The sequence below is a fragment of the Musca domestica genome, unplaced genomic scaffold, assembly GCF_030504385.1.
Source record: "Musca domestica strain aabys unplaced genomic scaffold, Musca_domestica.polishedcontigs.V.1.1 44, whole genome shotgun sequence".
NCBI lineage: Eukaryota > Metazoa > Arthropoda > Insecta > Diptera > Muscidae > Musca > Musca domestica.
The window spans coordinates 5,381,623-5,398,010 of NW_026712334.1; the positions used below are offsets into that span (position 1 = coordinate 5,381,623).

The 16,388-nt window shown below is 31.9% G+C and overlaps 4 protein-coding genes across 5 annotated transcripts; 3 read left to right on the top strand and 1 right to left on the bottom strand.

Moving 5' to 3' along the window:
* The first annotated feature begins 2,033 nt into the window (after nucleotides 1-2,033).
* Nucleotides 2,034-3,034, top strand: LOC101900324 (large ribosomal subunit protein uL22m). The gene is made up of 3 exons (XM_005183120.4): nucleotides 2,034-2,375; nucleotides 2,474-2,687; nucleotides 2,751-3,034. The coding sequence occupies exons 1-3, from the start codon at nucleotides 2,136-2,138 to the stop codon at nucleotides 2,969-2,971; spliced, it is 675 nt and encodes a 224-aa protein (XP_005183177.2). The 5' UTR covers nucleotides 2,034-2,135; the 3' UTR covers nucleotides 2,972-3,034.
* Nucleotides 3,035-3,288: 254 nt separating this feature from the next.
* LOC101900495 (transcription factor IIIA) lies at nucleotides 3,289-5,020 on the bottom strand. Its single transcript, XM_005183121.4, has 2 exons — nucleotides 4,724-5,020; nucleotides 3,289-4,663 (listed from the first exon to the last, which is right to left on the bottom strand). Exons 1-2 carry the CDS (start codon nucleotides 4,907-4,909, stop codon nucleotides 3,431-3,433), a joined length of 1,419 nt encoding a protein of 472 aa, XP_005183178.2. The 5' UTR covers nucleotides 4,910-5,020; the 3' UTR covers nucleotides 3,289-3,430.
* Nucleotides 5,021-6,752: 1,732 nt separating this feature from the next.
* LOC101900670 (NECAP-like protein CG9132) lies at nucleotides 6,753-10,838 on the top strand. The gene is made up of 5 exons (XM_005183122.4): nucleotides 6,753-6,979; nucleotides 8,254-8,459; nucleotides 8,546-8,736; nucleotides 8,799-8,995; nucleotides 9,934-10,838. The coding sequence occupies exons 1-5, from the start codon at nucleotides 6,897-6,899 to the stop codon at nucleotides 9,992-9,994; spliced, it is 738 nt and encodes a 245-aa protein (XP_005183179.1). The 5' UTR covers nucleotides 6,753-6,896; the 3' UTR covers nucleotides 9,995-10,838.
* A 2,245-nt stretch (nucleotides 10,839-13,083) lies between these two features.
* LOC101900964 (ADP-ribosylation factor-related protein 1) lies at nucleotides 13,084-15,198 on the top strand. 2 transcript variants are annotated; one of them, XM_020036604.2, is made up of 4 exons: nucleotides 13,084-13,303; nucleotides 13,370-13,622; nucleotides 14,640-14,811; nucleotides 14,883-15,198. In XM_020036604.2, the coding sequence occupies exons 1-4, from the start codon at nucleotides 13,211-13,213 to the stop codon at nucleotides 14,890-14,892; spliced, it is 528 nt and encodes a 175-aa protein (XP_019892163.2). In that variant the 5' UTR covers nucleotides 13,084-13,210; the 3' UTR covers nucleotides 14,893-15,198. The 2 variants fall into 2 exon arrangements, with proteins under 2 accessions (XP_019892163.2, XP_005183181.2); XM_005183124.4 differs by having other exon boundaries at nucleotides 13,154-13,303; nucleotides 14,878-15,198.
* Nucleotides 15,199-16,388: the final 1,190 nt, after the last annotated feature.

Below are 16,388 nucleotides of genomic sequence, written 5' to 3' on the forward strand. Positions count from 1 at the left end.
TTTTATGTCAAATGAAAAATGTTAAAAAGAAAATATTTTTCATTACAAATTTTCATAGAACAAGAAATCGCCACTAGAAAACTTATTTAAAAAATAATGAAATAAAAAATAAAAATGTCGAATCATTTTTAAGTGGCCAAACAACTTGTTGTGTATAATTTTGAATGAATCTGACAGAAAGCAGGCATAGCCTCAGGGCTGTATTTCTGTAGTTTCACGAAGCTGTTCTACCTCCTTATTGTACCATGGGACATTCATTGTAGGATTTTGGAATAAATCTGTATTGTCCTTCAATCCTGTGGAATTCTTTTTTTCGCGGGTTCCATTCTTTTTTCGAGGGTTTTTCCTAATACAAGAATTTGGTTAAAAAAAATGAAAATAAACAAAACCAACTGTTGCATATTTAAAAGTCTATTTGACACTATTAGACTGCAGCACAGAGTTGCAGTTTTCTAATTTCTTTGAAGTTGAGAAACCTTTCTTATTGAGCCATGGTATGTTCCAGTTAAATAGTTAAACAGCTGAAAGGATTTCCTTGCAAAGCATTTTCCCATGGTAGAACAGAGAAGGTAACCTCATGCAATCACGTATGTAATTTTTTTAAAATTATACGTTTGACGACATCTTATTGTCAAAATGTTTATTTTCAAATTCATTGTACATACACAAATGGGAACCTGTTTTCTTTGTCATTAAATTGGGTATTGTAATTTGAAATGAGGTTACCTTGATTTAATTGTACCATGCATTTTCCCTGCAACTCCCGCCCAGTCCAAGTGCCTGCACCATTTTGTTCAATGGTGTGTAAGGTGGTTTACATTATTTTCATCTTCAACAATGGTTCAAATTTAATTTGTAGCTAGTTGCGCGCTCTTTTAGGGAATGTGTTCAGTTTTCCTCATGAGTCATTCGTAAACAACAGAGGTCCTTTAGGGATTTTGCTTTCTGTTTATTTTTTTATCAAGTATACCTTTTTGACCTTTATATTCGTTTCGTTGGGGGCGACTGTAATTTTGGTTTCCCACGCGAGCATTCGCTCTGTTCTGCAACAAAATAGCACGACAGAAGTGGGCGCGCTTTAGAAGCACAACTCAACCACAATGATTCAAGTGCCGTTCCAAAACCTGCAAGAATCTCCTAGTTTTGCAATTTTTTTCGATATCATAAAGGGAAAATCGGTTATCATAGTAAAAACTTTAAACACGAATTGAGGCCCAGGACACATTAGTTGAACAAGAATTTGAAATCGACTATGAATAGTCGAGTACTCGGTTTTCACCCAAGTCCATAGTCGAGTTCGAGTTTCAAAACTTTGAGTACAAGGTAGATCTAACAGGTAACCACATCGGCGAATTGCTACAACAAAGCAACTTTTGTGGTCCCCTCAAATGTCAAAATTGGCATCTAAGGCGAAAAACACAGATTCGCCATGACATTTAAAGGTTGCGGCAAATTTGTTTCATCCAATCAGAAACGAGGTGTTTGTTTACATTTTATTTTGTGTGCCTCTCGTCGTAAACGAACGTCGCAATAAAAGTTTTTATTGTAAAACAAATAAGAGTAAAATAAGTATTAATTGTAGTATTGCGATATTTTTTTAACCAAGAAACTTATAATGACTATATTTTACTGGTTTAAACCGAAAGTTTTCCGAAACTGCAAATGACAAGAGTCGAATTCTTGCACTACTTCCCGTAATGTGCTTTGGGAATCTTAGATGTTGAGGCTAACTTAATTCTTAAAGCTGCACTCCATTCTAACCTCCTTCCTTCATTTTCTTTTAATTTTTTTACTGGTTTCACTCTTAACTTGCTCTTAAATTATTTGAAATATTATAAAAAGGTACTTTTAGGGAAGACAACATAAACAAATTTGTTGTTGCATTCATTTAGGGCGAATTCTTCATTACAACAATTTGTTTTGACATTTAATGGTGCCGTCAGCTGTGCTGATGCGATTACCTAGTACATCTACCTTGTTTGAGTACTAAAGGTCGATTATTCGATTAATCGGGAGTCGACTTACCTAGCCCTACTCTTTGGTTATGTGGTTATGCAGTGAACATTGAGGGGAATTGGCAAACCGCAGAAAATTTCAATAATATTACTTAAAAATTACTATAAAATATTTATATAATGAATAATTTAGCAAAGCAATTGTGTCGCCTTAATATTAGCCATGGAAATTTGCTAAAAAGTCATAGCAACTTATTGGCAAGGAGATCCCCTGCTGTGGCAGCAGCAACGGCCGGTTTTCATACTTCGAACGCGCTTCAGGCACGATACAACAAACATAATACAGGTCCTCAGAAATGGTTACAATATAACAAAGTTGTACATCCACCCCAGGCACCAGAAGAAGAACCCCGAAAAGCGGTAAGTTCAAGCGAGAATGATAGCGGCTAAAACACTGCCAAATATCGTCGATCTTCATTGATTCCGATTATTTGGGTTTGCTTTTCTATATTTTGCAGTATGTCTGTCACATGAGAACAAACATTAAATATAGTCCCGACAAAATGTGGTATATTGCCTCCTTTGTACGCGGCATGTCGGTGGATGAAGCCCTAAAACAATTGAATTTTGTTTTGAAAAAGGGAGCCGTTGATGTCAAGGAGGTTATTCAAGAAGCAATTGAAATGGCCCAAAAGAGACACAATGTGGAATACAAAAGTAATCTGTGGATTGGTAAGCGAATACGACGAGTTTTTAATTTTTAAATCTTTATGGATTTTGTTTTTATTTTTGCAGCCGAATCTTTTGTTGGGAAGGGACGTGTAATCAAAGGTTTCCGCCGCCACGGTCGTGGTCGGTTTGGTGTTGTAGAATACAAACATTGTCATTATTTTGTTCGCCTGGAAGAGGGTGAACCACCAAAGAATTACTACTTACCCAATCCCCAAACACCATCCGAACAATTCGAAAAATGGTTGGAACAAATGCGTATGCGTAAAGTTATCAATTCCCTGTAGTAAACCTGTACAAATTGTAATTTTTAGTAAATATGTATTTGAATTATTTTGTGTTCGAACTGAGCTTGTTGGTTATTATTTGCAAGAAAACCGTGAATCAAGGTATGTATAGAAATTATTTTGATGTTAGCCAACAAGACAAATTAAATTTTCCAGTTCTATTTAATTGTGGTTATTGACATTCCAAGAAAATGTAGTGTTCAAAAAAAGAACATCGTCTCACTTCTTAGTCTTATTATCCGTCCATTTCTAAATATTTTTCCAATGATTCACATGCACGTATTGTTTTAAAAAAGCTAATTTATAAAATTGCTTCTCAAAAATGCTTGACTTTTTATTCAAAACGAAAAGGAACTAAAATAGGTAGGTTTAATTCATAATCCACGCATTCAAAAAACTTAAAGTAGAATTTAACTACATGAAAAAAGCATACACAAGCATAAATTTAGGTACACATTTTCAATTCAATGCTACATCTAAAGTGGATTGGAGAAAATTATTTAATTCATCATTTTTTTCATGTTTATCTCCCTGTTCTACATAATGCTCTATTATCACTGATTGTGTTTCCCTTTCCGAAAATATAGGTTCAATTCCTTTTGTTTTTTGAATACTCTCACTTTCTTTTCCTTCGACTTGTTTAACTTCTATATCCATATCCATTTGAGTCCTTGTTTCCTTTTCCAAAGTATTAGCCTCATTCGCTTTTGTTTGATTTCCACCACTAACATCCAATTCCGAGCATGAATCTTCCACATGTTGGTCTTTTGTCAACTGTTCTGCTACTTCAGCTAATGCTTCCGTTTCGCGATTTTGTAGTCGTTTGTTTAATTCATTATCGGCATCAATGCCAGCAAGTTTTGCAAGATTAGAGATTTTTGGAATGCCAGCATCCTTTCGTTTTTTGCGGTTAACATTTACGCCTTCCTTTTTCCTGGTTTTCACCAACTTGCCCTTGTTTAATACATGATCCCTTTGTATGTGTTTCTGAAGATTTTGTAATGAGCTAAACACACGATCACAATCAATTTTGGTGCATTCAAACTTCTTTCCCTCATGACTGGTGGTAATATGTTGACGTAAATTCCGTTCATAGGCATAACTCCGATCGCATCCTTCATAATGACATTTATATTCACCCGTTTGGCCTTCACCTTCGGATATATGTTTAGCGGCAACATGTTTTTGCAAATCGCTTGGTTTCACATAGGCACTCTCGCAGTATTCGCATTTGTAATATTTACAAGAATGCTGAGTTTCCTTGCAATGTTTCTGAAACAATGTCCATTTTTCAAATTTCTTATGACATGTTAAGCAAGGATATATTTTACAAGATTCCTCATGTTTCTCCCATTGCCATTTCTGATAGAAACCTTTAGAGCATTTCTCACAAGTGTAGGGATATATACCGGTATGTTTGCTTATTTCGTGGCGGCGCATTTTTAGTTTTTGACTAAATTTCATGTCGCAAAATTGGCATTTATACACCTTGGGATTCTCGTGAACTTCACGTATATGCCGATGCATATTTGTTAAACTTGTGAACATTTTGTCACACGTATCCACTTCGCAAGGTATTGTTTTATTCGGCACATCTGTCTTTCGTTCGTGGGTTGTCCGTATGTGCCTCTTTAGATGTGTCAGGATGGAATAGATTTTATCGCAACCTTCGAAATGACACGCATGTTTTTTCTACAAATAAAATTGTTTTTTAATCACATTTTTCGTTGTATAAACTAGTACTCAGCTTACAATTCCCGTATGTTTATATTCATGTCTGTCCAAATGATCCAATCGCCTGAATGTTTGTTTACATCCCTCAAAAGAACAAACATATCTTTCTGCAACGCTATTGCGTCTGGATTTCGGCTTTTCCACTTGCAAAGAGATTACACTCTCCAAATCACTGTCGGAATTTAATGGTCCACCAGGCGGCATGTTTCCGCAATTTATTAAGCTTTTTGTGATAAAAAAGTTTTAACTAATATTCTCTTTTTGGTAGTATTTTCTCCAATGGAAAAATAAACTTCTTAGTAATGTCAGTTTTTTTGTTAATTAGTGTTGCCAACCATAGCAAATGTTCTTATCTATAGCAGGGATACATAATTTGGTAGTATACACTTTGAAAAAGCATGAACAAGAAACTGCGAAATAAATTAGTACTTTTTAAAATAACACCAAATATATATTTTTTTAATTTTTGGTATATTTCTGTTTAAATACATACTTAGCATACTTAGTTTATTACATTTAATTATACCCTCAGTCAATTGACTACAGAGGTTACATATCATTTGATACGAGCAAAATGTGCCGCATCGAAATATCGGCTTTAGAATAGGACGAAATCCGTTGCAGGGAATTTGGAGCCAAACTAGCGTTGTCTGTTCATCCGTCTGTCTGGCTGGTAGCCACGATAACCCTCGAAGGGAGTATCTCGCTGGTGCCTACGATACTTTCAAAAGTGGTATGCGATTCCTTCCAAACTTGGTACATCATAATATAATTATCATGGTAGAAAAATATTTCTACCATGATTATTATCAAATATAAATCGAGTTCGGAGATGAGCAATATCGATCCACTCTTTGTGGTAACTCCCCCACAAAAGGTAGGAGTGTTCATAGAGAATAACTCATCCGATTTTGCCCAAGCTATATTTATATTTATAAATCAATTGTGTACATTGAAATCAGAGATGGGAACCCCTTTATTATTCAGTAGAATTTGACATGGTAGATTACAAAAAAATCGGAGATGGATATGCCAGTTTTTTACCATGGTTTCTTTGTACAAAAACAAAGAAGATTTAGGTTCAATTTCGGCCCATAATTTATATTTGTTCACGCAATGCTTCTTTGTTCTGAAATAAAAAGTAATAAATAATCTACTTTTTTGACTTGTTTGGCTCAATTAGAATTAGCTTAGAAACAAATTTTTAAAGTGTTTTTTCAAAAAAAAAGTAAATTTTTAAATGTCTTCTTATACGACGCCTATCGGAGTTTGTTATGATATGCATTTTCCAACAATTTTAACAAACTTCAATATTTTTTAATTAAAAATTTACAATTTCAGAATTGGTCTGACAGTTCATTGTCCCTGCAGCTGTGTTGATGCAACTACCTCACTTCTTCTGCAAAATCTTCACAGTACCTGCTATATGGATTTTGTATTTAACAATATCTAATGCTGACAATCTTTTGCAATTCAAAATAAAACCGCATTTGTTAATATAGTCGTATCTTTCATATTTTCTAAATTGCAGAAATTATGTTTGTTTTGTTTTAATTTGAAGGTATTTCCTAGTGATTCATTGGCACAATTCACACCAGAGTAATTTTTAGTCCAAACAAAATGTTTCTTTCCAAAACACACGAGACTAAGGAAACTTTCTTAAATTGAATATGTATACACAGCTTTGTGTGTGTTAGTATTTTTTATTTATTTTGTTTTCTTGAGTGTGCATGAATTTGTTTTTCACAAAACGTTCTACCACACAGCAAATGAATGTGCAACATTAAAAGGTGTTTCTTTTTAATTGACCTCCAACGAAACGATCTTTTCGAATGAGCTTATTTTGCATTCTGAAAAACAAACGTTAGCGAAAGATCGAATCAACAACGCCTGCAGCGAAGTTTTATCGTTCGTGAGTTTTTTTTTAATCGTCCTCCGCACCCTGGAAATTATCAATCAAAATGCATCAAAATACAACCTGGCAACTCTATACCCGACATTTAACAACGATTACTACTTACCCAATAATCATTATCCGCAAATTTCCAACAACACTATTTCAAGTTGAATCAAAGGAAAAACAATAAAAAAAGAATTGTGAAAATCGAAATCGTTGCGATTTTCAAATAGCAAAGTTTACGTGTTAAATTATTAGTAAAACAATCCGGATCGAACTAAAATCCAAATAAAAATGGAATATGAAAGTGTCCTCTTAGTAAAACCTGAAGTATTCATATATAAGATTCCTCCAAGAGCTAATAATCGTGGTTACAGGTAATTAATCGCAAAATCCAAGTGCAGTAAATGGTGATGATATTGATAATGGGAGAGAAAGAATACAATCCAATCGGAAATGTACAAAAAAAGAAAGTGTGTCGTCTTGTATATTGTTGATCATTGCTTAAATTATTTGATGAAAATGTTTTCAGCAATTGGTTTACGTATTTTATTCACGGGTAAAAGATACGCCCTCATTTTTTCTATTAAATATCCCATTGTATTTTGCGTTTAACAAAGTAAGAATAAAGATGACGAAAAGTGGCAAATAAAATAATTGTTTATTTGTGGCATTCACTTTCAAATTGACCAAGCATTTGTTTATAAAAATATGTTTGTACTGCTGGCTGTAAATGCTTGCGTGTGTGGGTGTTTTGCTCGTTTTTTTTTTTTTTTTTTGTTCTCATCATGTACAATGTTTGTTGTATTCATTGTTTTACTTTTTTCCAATTTGTTGTTTTGTTGTTGTTGCCTGCTCTTGCAAGGTTAAACTACGTAGACATAAAATAGGAAAGAAAACCTTTTTCCACATGAAATGTGTTGTTGCTTTACCTATAGCGTAATTGTTTTAATAATTTAAGTTCAATATTAATTGATTTTTGTTTCCTTATCAGCAATGAGTTATTGTATGGTTCGTCTTGTCTCTAATAATGAAATGATTCGATTTCATATTTGATGTTGAAATAGTTGTGAATTATTAATATTATGCAATTGTGGGCAGATTTGTTTTAATTCAGAATATTAAGAACATATTATTTCCTTCTCATCCATTCTAAGATTAATATTGTAAGTATATTCACCAGCCTACCAGGCAACATTTTTTTGCTTCCCACTCTGGTCATATTCAAATATCGCTCTGATTGCTAAAGTGATATGATAATTCTATAATTTATTGTTCAATTGTACCAAACTTTTTTTGGGATATTGATCCTTGCTCTAATAAGAAGAACAAATAATGGGAAAATCAATGTTAATCTAATCTGCTTTTAAAACACTATTTTATTTGTTTCTTTTAAGCTTAGATTAGGCGGATTCATTTAAAAATTAGACTTAATGTTCGGGAAAATTTAATACTTTTAATGAATAAGTGTTCCAAAAATGCAAATGAACTCTTATCAAACTTCGCAGTGTCTGACTTCCTGTTTAAATCAAGCAAAAACAAATTGTAAAAAATAAAAATGCAAATCAAGTATTGATGTTGATAACGGATTAAAAAAATGTGTATTTTAAAATTAAAAAATTAATTATTAATTTGATTTTTTTTATTAAAGAGCTGCTGATTGGAATTTGGGAGAACCAACCTGGACTGGTCGCATGCGTTTGGCCGCCAAGGGTACAACATTAAATCTTAAATTAGAGGATAAAACAACTGGAGGTCTCTTTGCTAATTGTCCCATCGACACATATCCTGGTGTTGCCATTGAATCTGTGTCGGATAGTTCACGTTATTTCGTAATTAGGGTTCAAGATGATAATGGTAGATATAATTTCATATTCGTTCAAATTCGTACACTTTTAAAATCATATTTTTACTTACTGTTTTTATTTTCTTTAATAAAAAAGGTCGTTCCGCCTTTCTGGGCTTAGGTTTTGGGGATCGTTCGGATTCTTTTGATTTAAACGTTGCTCTACAGGATCATTTCAAATGGGTAAAGAATCAAGAACAAATTGAAAAAGAAAAAACCCAACCAAAACAGGAATTAGATTTAGGTTTTAAGGAGGGGGAAACAATAAAAATTAATATGAGAATAACGGTAAGTATGCTCATTTAATTTTAAACAAATACGAACCTAATGTATTTTGCCATTCACTTTAGAAAAAAGATGGATCTGAAGGTACCAGTCGTACAAAAGCTAAAACTGGTACAGGAATCTTGCCACCACCACCTGGCGGGTTGGGTAAAATAGCTCCACCACCATCTGGTGCTGGTACAGTGCGTCAAAGTCCGGGTACCTCACCAGCTCATAGGGTATCCGGTAATGCCACGGAATGGACAGATTATGCCTCAGCTGGGTAAGATAATTAAAATTCTTGTAAAATATTAACAAACATCGGACATCTTAATCTGATGTCCTGACTTTGAAAAATATGTACAACACGTCAAAATTGAAACGAAGTGTTCACATTTTTCCGCTTTCGAAGAGAGGTACGGTATCTTTAATGCACCGGAATGGATAGATTATGCATCTGCTGGAGAAAGTAATTGAAAACATGTGTAGTAATTTACTACAAATTTGACATGACATTTGATGTCATGAAAAAAATAGACCATTAAAATGATCGAAATTAATATGAAATGTTCAAAAGTTTTTGTTTTCGAAAGTTTGAACACTTCTCTTATTTCGACATTAGACGACACATGCAAATAGACCTTAAAATATTGTCGAACAAAAAGGCACGATATCCTTTCCAAAACATGAAATTCAGATCAATTCAAATAGTATGACGTGTTCATATAATTTTGATCTTATGATCCCTTGACAATATTTGTAAGGGTTGATTTGATAATATATAAAATCAGCATTGTATCGATCGGCTGTATTCTCTTTGATTCGCTCGCTTAATCGATTGAGCCTGATCGCAATGTGACAGTTGACGTTCAACAATCTGGATAAACTGTTTCACGAACGAATGTTACAGTGACTTTTGCTACTGATAAGAGGATTTAAGTTGGGAGTTACAATACTCTAAATTTGTCTAACTCCAGACTCTTGACCAAGAAGTTTGAAAGTATTTATTTAAATAAATATTTGTCTCGGCTTTACTGTATATATAAAAGGTCGTTTGCAAATTGTTTTGTTTTGACTAATCAATGTGCATTTCCCATTATTTGGCATGCGGTACTGAATCCTATGGAAAGAGATATCAGGAAAATTTATATTGAATGATTTTTACTACTTCTAGTACAGTCATCTTAAATATATTTTCTTAATTCTTATTTAATTTCACAGTTCTGCGCCAGCTCAAAATCAGCAACAAAGCTCATCAAATGCTAATTGGGTGCAATTCTAATTCTATTCGTATTGGAATAATATAGAGAGAACAGAGTTAGAGACCGAGAAAAAAGAGTTTATTAGTAATAAATCATTGCTAGAAAATATAATATAAAAATAACAACAAAAACATTCGAATAGGACACAATACGAATTATATTATAATCAGAAGGAGAAAAATAATTAAGATATAAATTCAATATATACATTAAATATACATTTAATTGCAAAACAAAATATATACATATATGGAAATACAAAATTAGATATAAGGAAAAAACAAACAAAAACAAAAACAAAAAAAAAACAACAACTATGGATATTCGAAACAATATAAGTTGTTATTTCTTTACACACAAAAAAAATCAAATAATATTCGTTCCACAACAACAAAATATGAATAAAATTTAAAGAATTTTGTTTTTTCTGGAAATATGAAAAAGTTCATTAGCTAACCATTCCCTCATTGCCCACGAAAAAAGTAAGTGCAGCTGCCTTCTAGCCTGCTCCCACCACACAGATAATTACTATACACTACTATTTGATGTGAAAAAGCTGCAGTAGTTCTACTGTTGCAGACTCTAGAGAAGGCAATATTATTCAAAATTATTAAAAATGAAATTTACAATTTGCTTAAATGTTTACCATATTTAGGATTTATTAATAATGATAATAATAATAACAAGTTTTATGTACATTGTTACAAGAAAACAAACAACAATAACAATAAACTGTATGTATGTATTATTTTACATTGTTATCTCAGTTTATCTACTTTGTATCTCTATATACCAGTATATTTAAAGAAAACAAAACTGTACTATTAATCTAACACGAATGAAATAAATAATACAAATACTTTATGTTTTGTTTTTTTTTTTAATTTATTTTTATGTAAAATAATTGTATGTACTTATTTACAACCAACAATAACACACATACAAACTCAAGACAACACCTCAAAACAACCTATACTATTACTATTACAGAAACAACAATACTACTACTATATAAAATTATTTTCCATATTGCCGTTTTTGCGATAATTTTTTTCTTATTTTTTATCCTAAATGTTAGCTTAAATGTTATAGTTGAAAACTTGTTTTTTTTTTTTTTGTATTTTTCAAAATATTTTTATGCGGTTGATATCATCTGTGAATTCGAATTATATTTTAGCTTTTTTGTTTAACATTCCTCTTATTGAAACAGTATGTAAAATTAATTAAATAAGTTGAAATATTACTATATACGATAATGTGAAAAACTTTATGCAAAAATTCTTGCTAGTGCTCTGTAAAGTAAAAAAAGAAACAAAGAAACAGATTCAATTGAAATATTAACATAAATATTTTTTATTCTAGATTATTTTTATTATAATTATTATTGAAATTTAATCAAGTTAATCTATGTAATTAAACATTTTATTATTTTGAGTTTATCAAATATAATAAATTCCATGAACATACTTCAGTGTATTTTTATGTTAGTGAGACAGTGGGATTTTAAGCTAGGTCACTATGCACTTTCATAGTTCAATGGTTCACACAACAAAGGTTCCATCTGCATTCAACTAAATTTCCAAAAGTGGCATTTATTATGGGGACTACAAGTATAGAAATAAAGCGAGCCACAATTTTGAATGGTATGAATTCCCTAATTCAAAATCGATCGTTGTTCCGACTTCAGATTCCGAACGATTTGGCGAACTAGGAAAATCTCAATTTTCAGTGTAAAATATCGCAACATTAAAGGAATGAAAGAACGAATGAATGAGGAATTTAAATAAACCACATGATTCCAAAACACTGTAGAAATAGAAATTGTGAAAAATATTCTGTTAAAGTTTTTTTTTTGTGAGAAAAGAATTTTAATTTTTTTATTTTTTACACAATGCCGGGAGCTTCGATTGTTTCTGTAATTGTGGCGAAAAGTAATGAACACGATACTGAAAAATACACAGGAGGAATTTCATAGATTCTTCGGACCCCTTGTCTTACCCCAGTGATGTGTGAACATTTTAATTACAAGTTTAATTTTAACTTATAAATAAACTCCTGTGCTTGCGCCTAAATGGTTGAAACGCAAATTATGATTTTAACATGGATAATTCATGGTAGAACCATAAAAAATTAAGAAGGTAAAGTCATTTTAAATAAGCAAACCATCTCTGCATATCTTTTACCTTGTCAAATTTCACTGCAGAAAAAAAGGTTCCCATCTCTGATTTGAGTATTTACAATGGATTTATAAATATACATTGAATAATGAATAATTTAGAAAAAAAAGTATGCATGACTACCTTCTATCATGGGTAGAACCAAGAAGGTAAGGTCATGGAATCATATGTTTATTTTTTTCCAAAGAGTATAAAACTCCATACTTTTTTCCAAAGGAGTATAAAACTCCAGAAACCAGACAAACCTATTGCTGTAGAGTCCAATCAGCTGGGTTTTGCTGCTACCTAGTAAGACCCATGTTGCAATAAAAAGGTAAGAATAAAAGAAAAATACATTGCGGGGCACGCATTGAATCTATTAACCAGTTTTGCCATGGAATTGAAAGTTTGAACGGTATTTTTCAGGCTTTACACTAGTACAAACGAACTGTTGTTACATACGCAAGTGTTAAATTGTCTAATATAAATATGCGGGCTGAACACAAAGAAATTCATTATATACAATTTCCTTCATGGTAGAAGGATATAGGTAGATGCATCAACGCTCGGAAACATTGATATGTCAAAAATTATTTTTTTTTTTCAAATATAAGTAGATTTTTTATGTTTTCTTTTAAGACGCCAATCGTAGGTTGTTATGATATGCATTTTTCAAAAATTTGAATAATTTTTCTTTCAAAAATTTCAATTGCAAAATTTGTTTGACATTTCGTTGTAACAGCAGCCGTGTCGATGCGTCTACCTGTATTCTTCTATCATGATTTCCTTCCTTTAACTTAAAGTTATTTTTCATAGTATAACTTGTTGTGTGAACCTTAAATCATCTGTTTTTTAGCTTTGTCTCTTCCTTATTCTAAAAGGTGGCATATTATGTTGTTTGTTTGTTCATCCATTCGTCAACAATGCAAAAGACCGAACTAGACCCTACAATTTTGTTTAGTGAATAGTTTCAATGAACTGGTCGGGAACTGAGCGACACGACACTTGTTTTGATGATTTTTCGTTGTTTAAATTAAAACAATAAACAATAAGGAAGGATAACTGTTGCCTTTGGCTACAATGTATACACTGCTACATGGTTTCTATAAATATCTAACGCAAAAAGACGAATATTGTGTTGTTATATTGGGTCTGGACAATGCTGGCAAAACGGTAGGCAAAGTGGAATGTGAAAGATATTGATGTGCATGCTTGATTAAAAACTTGTTACCATTACAGACATATTTGGAGGCGGCTAAAACAAAATTCACAAAAAACTATAAAGGAATGAATCCGGGCAAAATTACCACAACAGTGGGTCTAAACATTGGTACTATTGATGTGCAAGGTGTACGTTTAAATTTCTGGGATTTGGGAGGCCAACATGAACTGCAGTCATTATGGGATAAATACTATCAGGAATCACATGCCGTAATTTATGTAATAGATTCCAATGATCGAGATCGTATGGACGAGTCAAAAGTAATTTTTGGTACGTTTACTCTACAATTAGTGATATGATGTCATTATTTGAAATATGTATTTTTTAGTAGTGAGAGTGAAATTTTGGGTGTAATATGCTATGCTTTTGCATGTAAATTTTTTTGATATCGTCCTAATAGATATCGATGTCTTGACAAGGAATTATACAAAACTTCATAGACCTTCAAAATTATTATTTCTGAATTTAATATTTGTTCGTTCACCTGTGGTACGATTTTTTGAATTTTCTTCATAGCTACATGATTTGCTGATGTTTGTAAACATCCCTTTCATGTGTTGAGTGGTCCGTGTAACTCATGAATTTTAGTCACCAAATCTAGAGCATTTATTTAATTTAATTAACAAAGTGTCCGGTAATTGAGTAAACGTTTAGTGAATGCATTATACCAATGGTTGGGTTATAATGAAGCTGTCAAAGATTGCATTAAAATGATTGAATACAAAAAAATGAATTACATATTTTTTCTACAACAACTGCAAAAAAGCAAAGCAATTGCAAAAAAAAAAAGATGACAACTCATATTATTTTGACAAATGATTGAATAGTATATTTGGACTCAAGCATTTGCTGGGAAATTCCATATGAGTTTTAGACTGCTTATCACTCACGAAATTTATTGATCATCAAATCCTAATGTCCCGAATTCAAGGCACGACGTAACAAAAATCAACAACACGCTAACTATATAAACCGATAGGCATGCGGTCCTAAAAACCAAGTTTTGTATAATAATATCTTGAGCACTGAACGCAATATTATATTTTTTTCAAATCCTTTTTACAACTCTCCCTTAAAAGTTTGTTTTTTGTATTGTTTTGTTTTGTATGCTATGTTGTAAATTACAAGTAATGTTAAGCCCTCATAAAATGGCGAATGGTCCGATTTGTCTATAATTTTGGTTTTTGACTGTTGGAGGTATATCTTTTCCTGTGTCAGTTACATATTAGCTTTCACTTTGTTTTCAGCTAACAATTTCAGAGCAATAAAGTTAATTTCTCTTTTCAGATAAAATGATTAAAAATGATCTGTTATCTGGTGTGCCGCTACTCATCTTGGCAAATAAACAAGATTTACCTGATGTTATGGGTGTTAGAGATATCAAACCAGTGTTCCAGCAAGCCGGTGGCTTTATAGGTCGTCGTGATTGTCTGACAATACCAGTATCGGCATTGACGGGGTTTGTGTTACATACGCTATTTTTTGTTTGCATTGTATAAGTTAATATTTATTTATTTATTGACAGGGAAGGTGTAGATGAAGGCATTAAATGGTTAGTAGATGCCATAAAGCGACACTCCATTGTGCGACCCCCACGTGTTAATGACTGATCATTGGGAATGTTGCTAAGCGAAAGGCAATTGGACATAAGTGTATTAGAAGAGATCATTTCCAATTCTTTTCTTTCGAAAGAATGCCTAATTATTTCTCTCATAAGCTTTGTAAATAATTATAAACTAAATATACATATACTAATACTATTTATAACGTATATACAAATATATAAATTATTATATTACTTAAATGTAAGTTTAATAAAAGTGATTTCAGGGTTGACAAAACTACATTTATTCCTTAATAAATATATAGATATATTATTTTCCTAAAAATTGTATTTAACTTTTTTGAAATATTTCAATTCACTTTATTCCATTGGCTTCCCTATATTACTTACAAAGAGTTGATTGTTTACTTAACAGGAGGAATGTTAGTTTTGTTAGTACGAGTAACTCAAATAGAATATGTCAATTGTCTAAATTATTTCGTTCTCTATAATTCCATATGAATGTTTGAGCTATAATAATTAAAGCAATTCTTATCATACCTACGTTTATTAGTAAACGAAGCAGTCATTCTTAAAGATAAGAAACCTATTCATTCTATACACTACGCTAAACAAGATTGTCGTGGAACAGAAGAGTTGTCTTTATTTCGGTTTCTTCCTTTAGTATGGCAAATAATATTTGAAAATATACTGAAAAGGAATACTCACTTTTCCAATTGCTGAGTAGAAATTTAAAACATTTTAGGGTATGCAAATATTGCAGTTATAATGCCATTGGTAATGTAATGTAATAACTAAGTCGGACACACTTACAAAAAAATTGTAATCAGATGTTAGCTCTACCTTACCTTTTTATTGTACCATAGCGGAAGCTTGCAACTAAACAGCTGTTTTGTCAAAACAAACCAATTTGCCCTCCATTAAAAGAACTAAAAGAAAGGAAGCACCACAAATTTTACAAGTTTTATAAGTAAAATGGAAATTAGCAAAAAAATTAACAAAAAAAATCAAATTGAAAGCACAAAAAGAAATAAACAAACAATAGAAAACATCTGATTGAATGTCGATGAATGAGAAGAAGAAGAGTTGCAAGTCAATTGCAAGAAGAAATTTGTCCAGCAAGAATTTGCAAACTCTCACTAAAAGAACTTTCAAATTTTATGTTTCCAACCACTCTCCTTTGCAGAACTTGCGGGTTAACAGACGACTTCCAGTAACAATTGTTACAAATTTTAGGGTAACCAGACACACCTAATATTAACCTGTTTTGCCGTGGAATTTAAATATTTCCACAATTTGGAAGCTGTTATACTTATTGTATCATGTTCATTTTCGAAATTATTTTGTAAAAGTATGTTTTGACACTTCAAGGCAATCAACGGAAAAAAGTATTCAGATCGCTATTCCATTCTTTGGAAATTATTTGACCATGGGCTTTGTTGATCCTCTGTAATGTACTGTCATTAAAAGAC

Coding starts and splice junctions, on each gene's coding strand:
- LOC101900670 (XM_005183122.4), top strand. CDS start 6,897: ATGGAATATGAAAGTGTCCTCTTAGTAAAACCTGAAGTATTCATATAT. Junction 6,980..8,253: donor GCTAATAATCGTGGTTACAG/GTAATTAATCGC, acceptor TTTTTATTAAAG/AGCTGCTGATTGGAATTTGG. Junction 8,460..8,545: donor TAGGGTTCAAGATGATAATG/GTAGATATAATT, acceptor TTAATAAAAAAG/GTCGTTCCGCCTTTCTGGGC.
- LOC101900964 (XM_005183124.4), top strand. CDS start 13,211: ATGTATACACTGCTACATGGTTTCTATAAATATCTAACGCAAAAAGAC. Junction 13,304..13,369: donor TGGACAATGCTGGCAAAACG/GTAGGCAAAGTG, acceptor TTACCATTACAG/ACATATTTGGAGGCGGCTAA. Junction 13,623..14,639: donor CGAGTCAAAAGTAATTTTTG/GTACGTTTACTC, acceptor TTCTCTTTTCAG/ATAAAATGATTAAAAATGAT.
- LOC101900324 (XM_005183120.4), top strand. CDS start 2,136: ATGAATAATTTAGCAAAGCAATTGTGTCGCCTTAATATTAGCCATGGA. Junction 2,376..2,473: donor AAGAAGAACCCCGAAAAGCG/GTAAGTTCAAGC, acceptor TATATTTTGCAG/TATGTCTGTCACATGAGAAC. Junction 2,688..2,750: donor CAAAAGTAATCTGTGGATTG/GTAAGCGAATAC, acceptor TTATTTTTGCAG/CCGAATCTTTTGTTGGGAAG.
- LOC101900495 (XM_005183121.4), bottom strand. CDS start 4,909: ATGCCGCCTGGTGGACCATTAAATTCCGACAGTGATTTGGAGAGTGTA. Junction 4,664..4,723: donor AATATAAACATACGGGAATT/GTAAGCTGAGTA, acceptor TTTTATTTGTAG/AAAAAACATGCGTGTCATTT.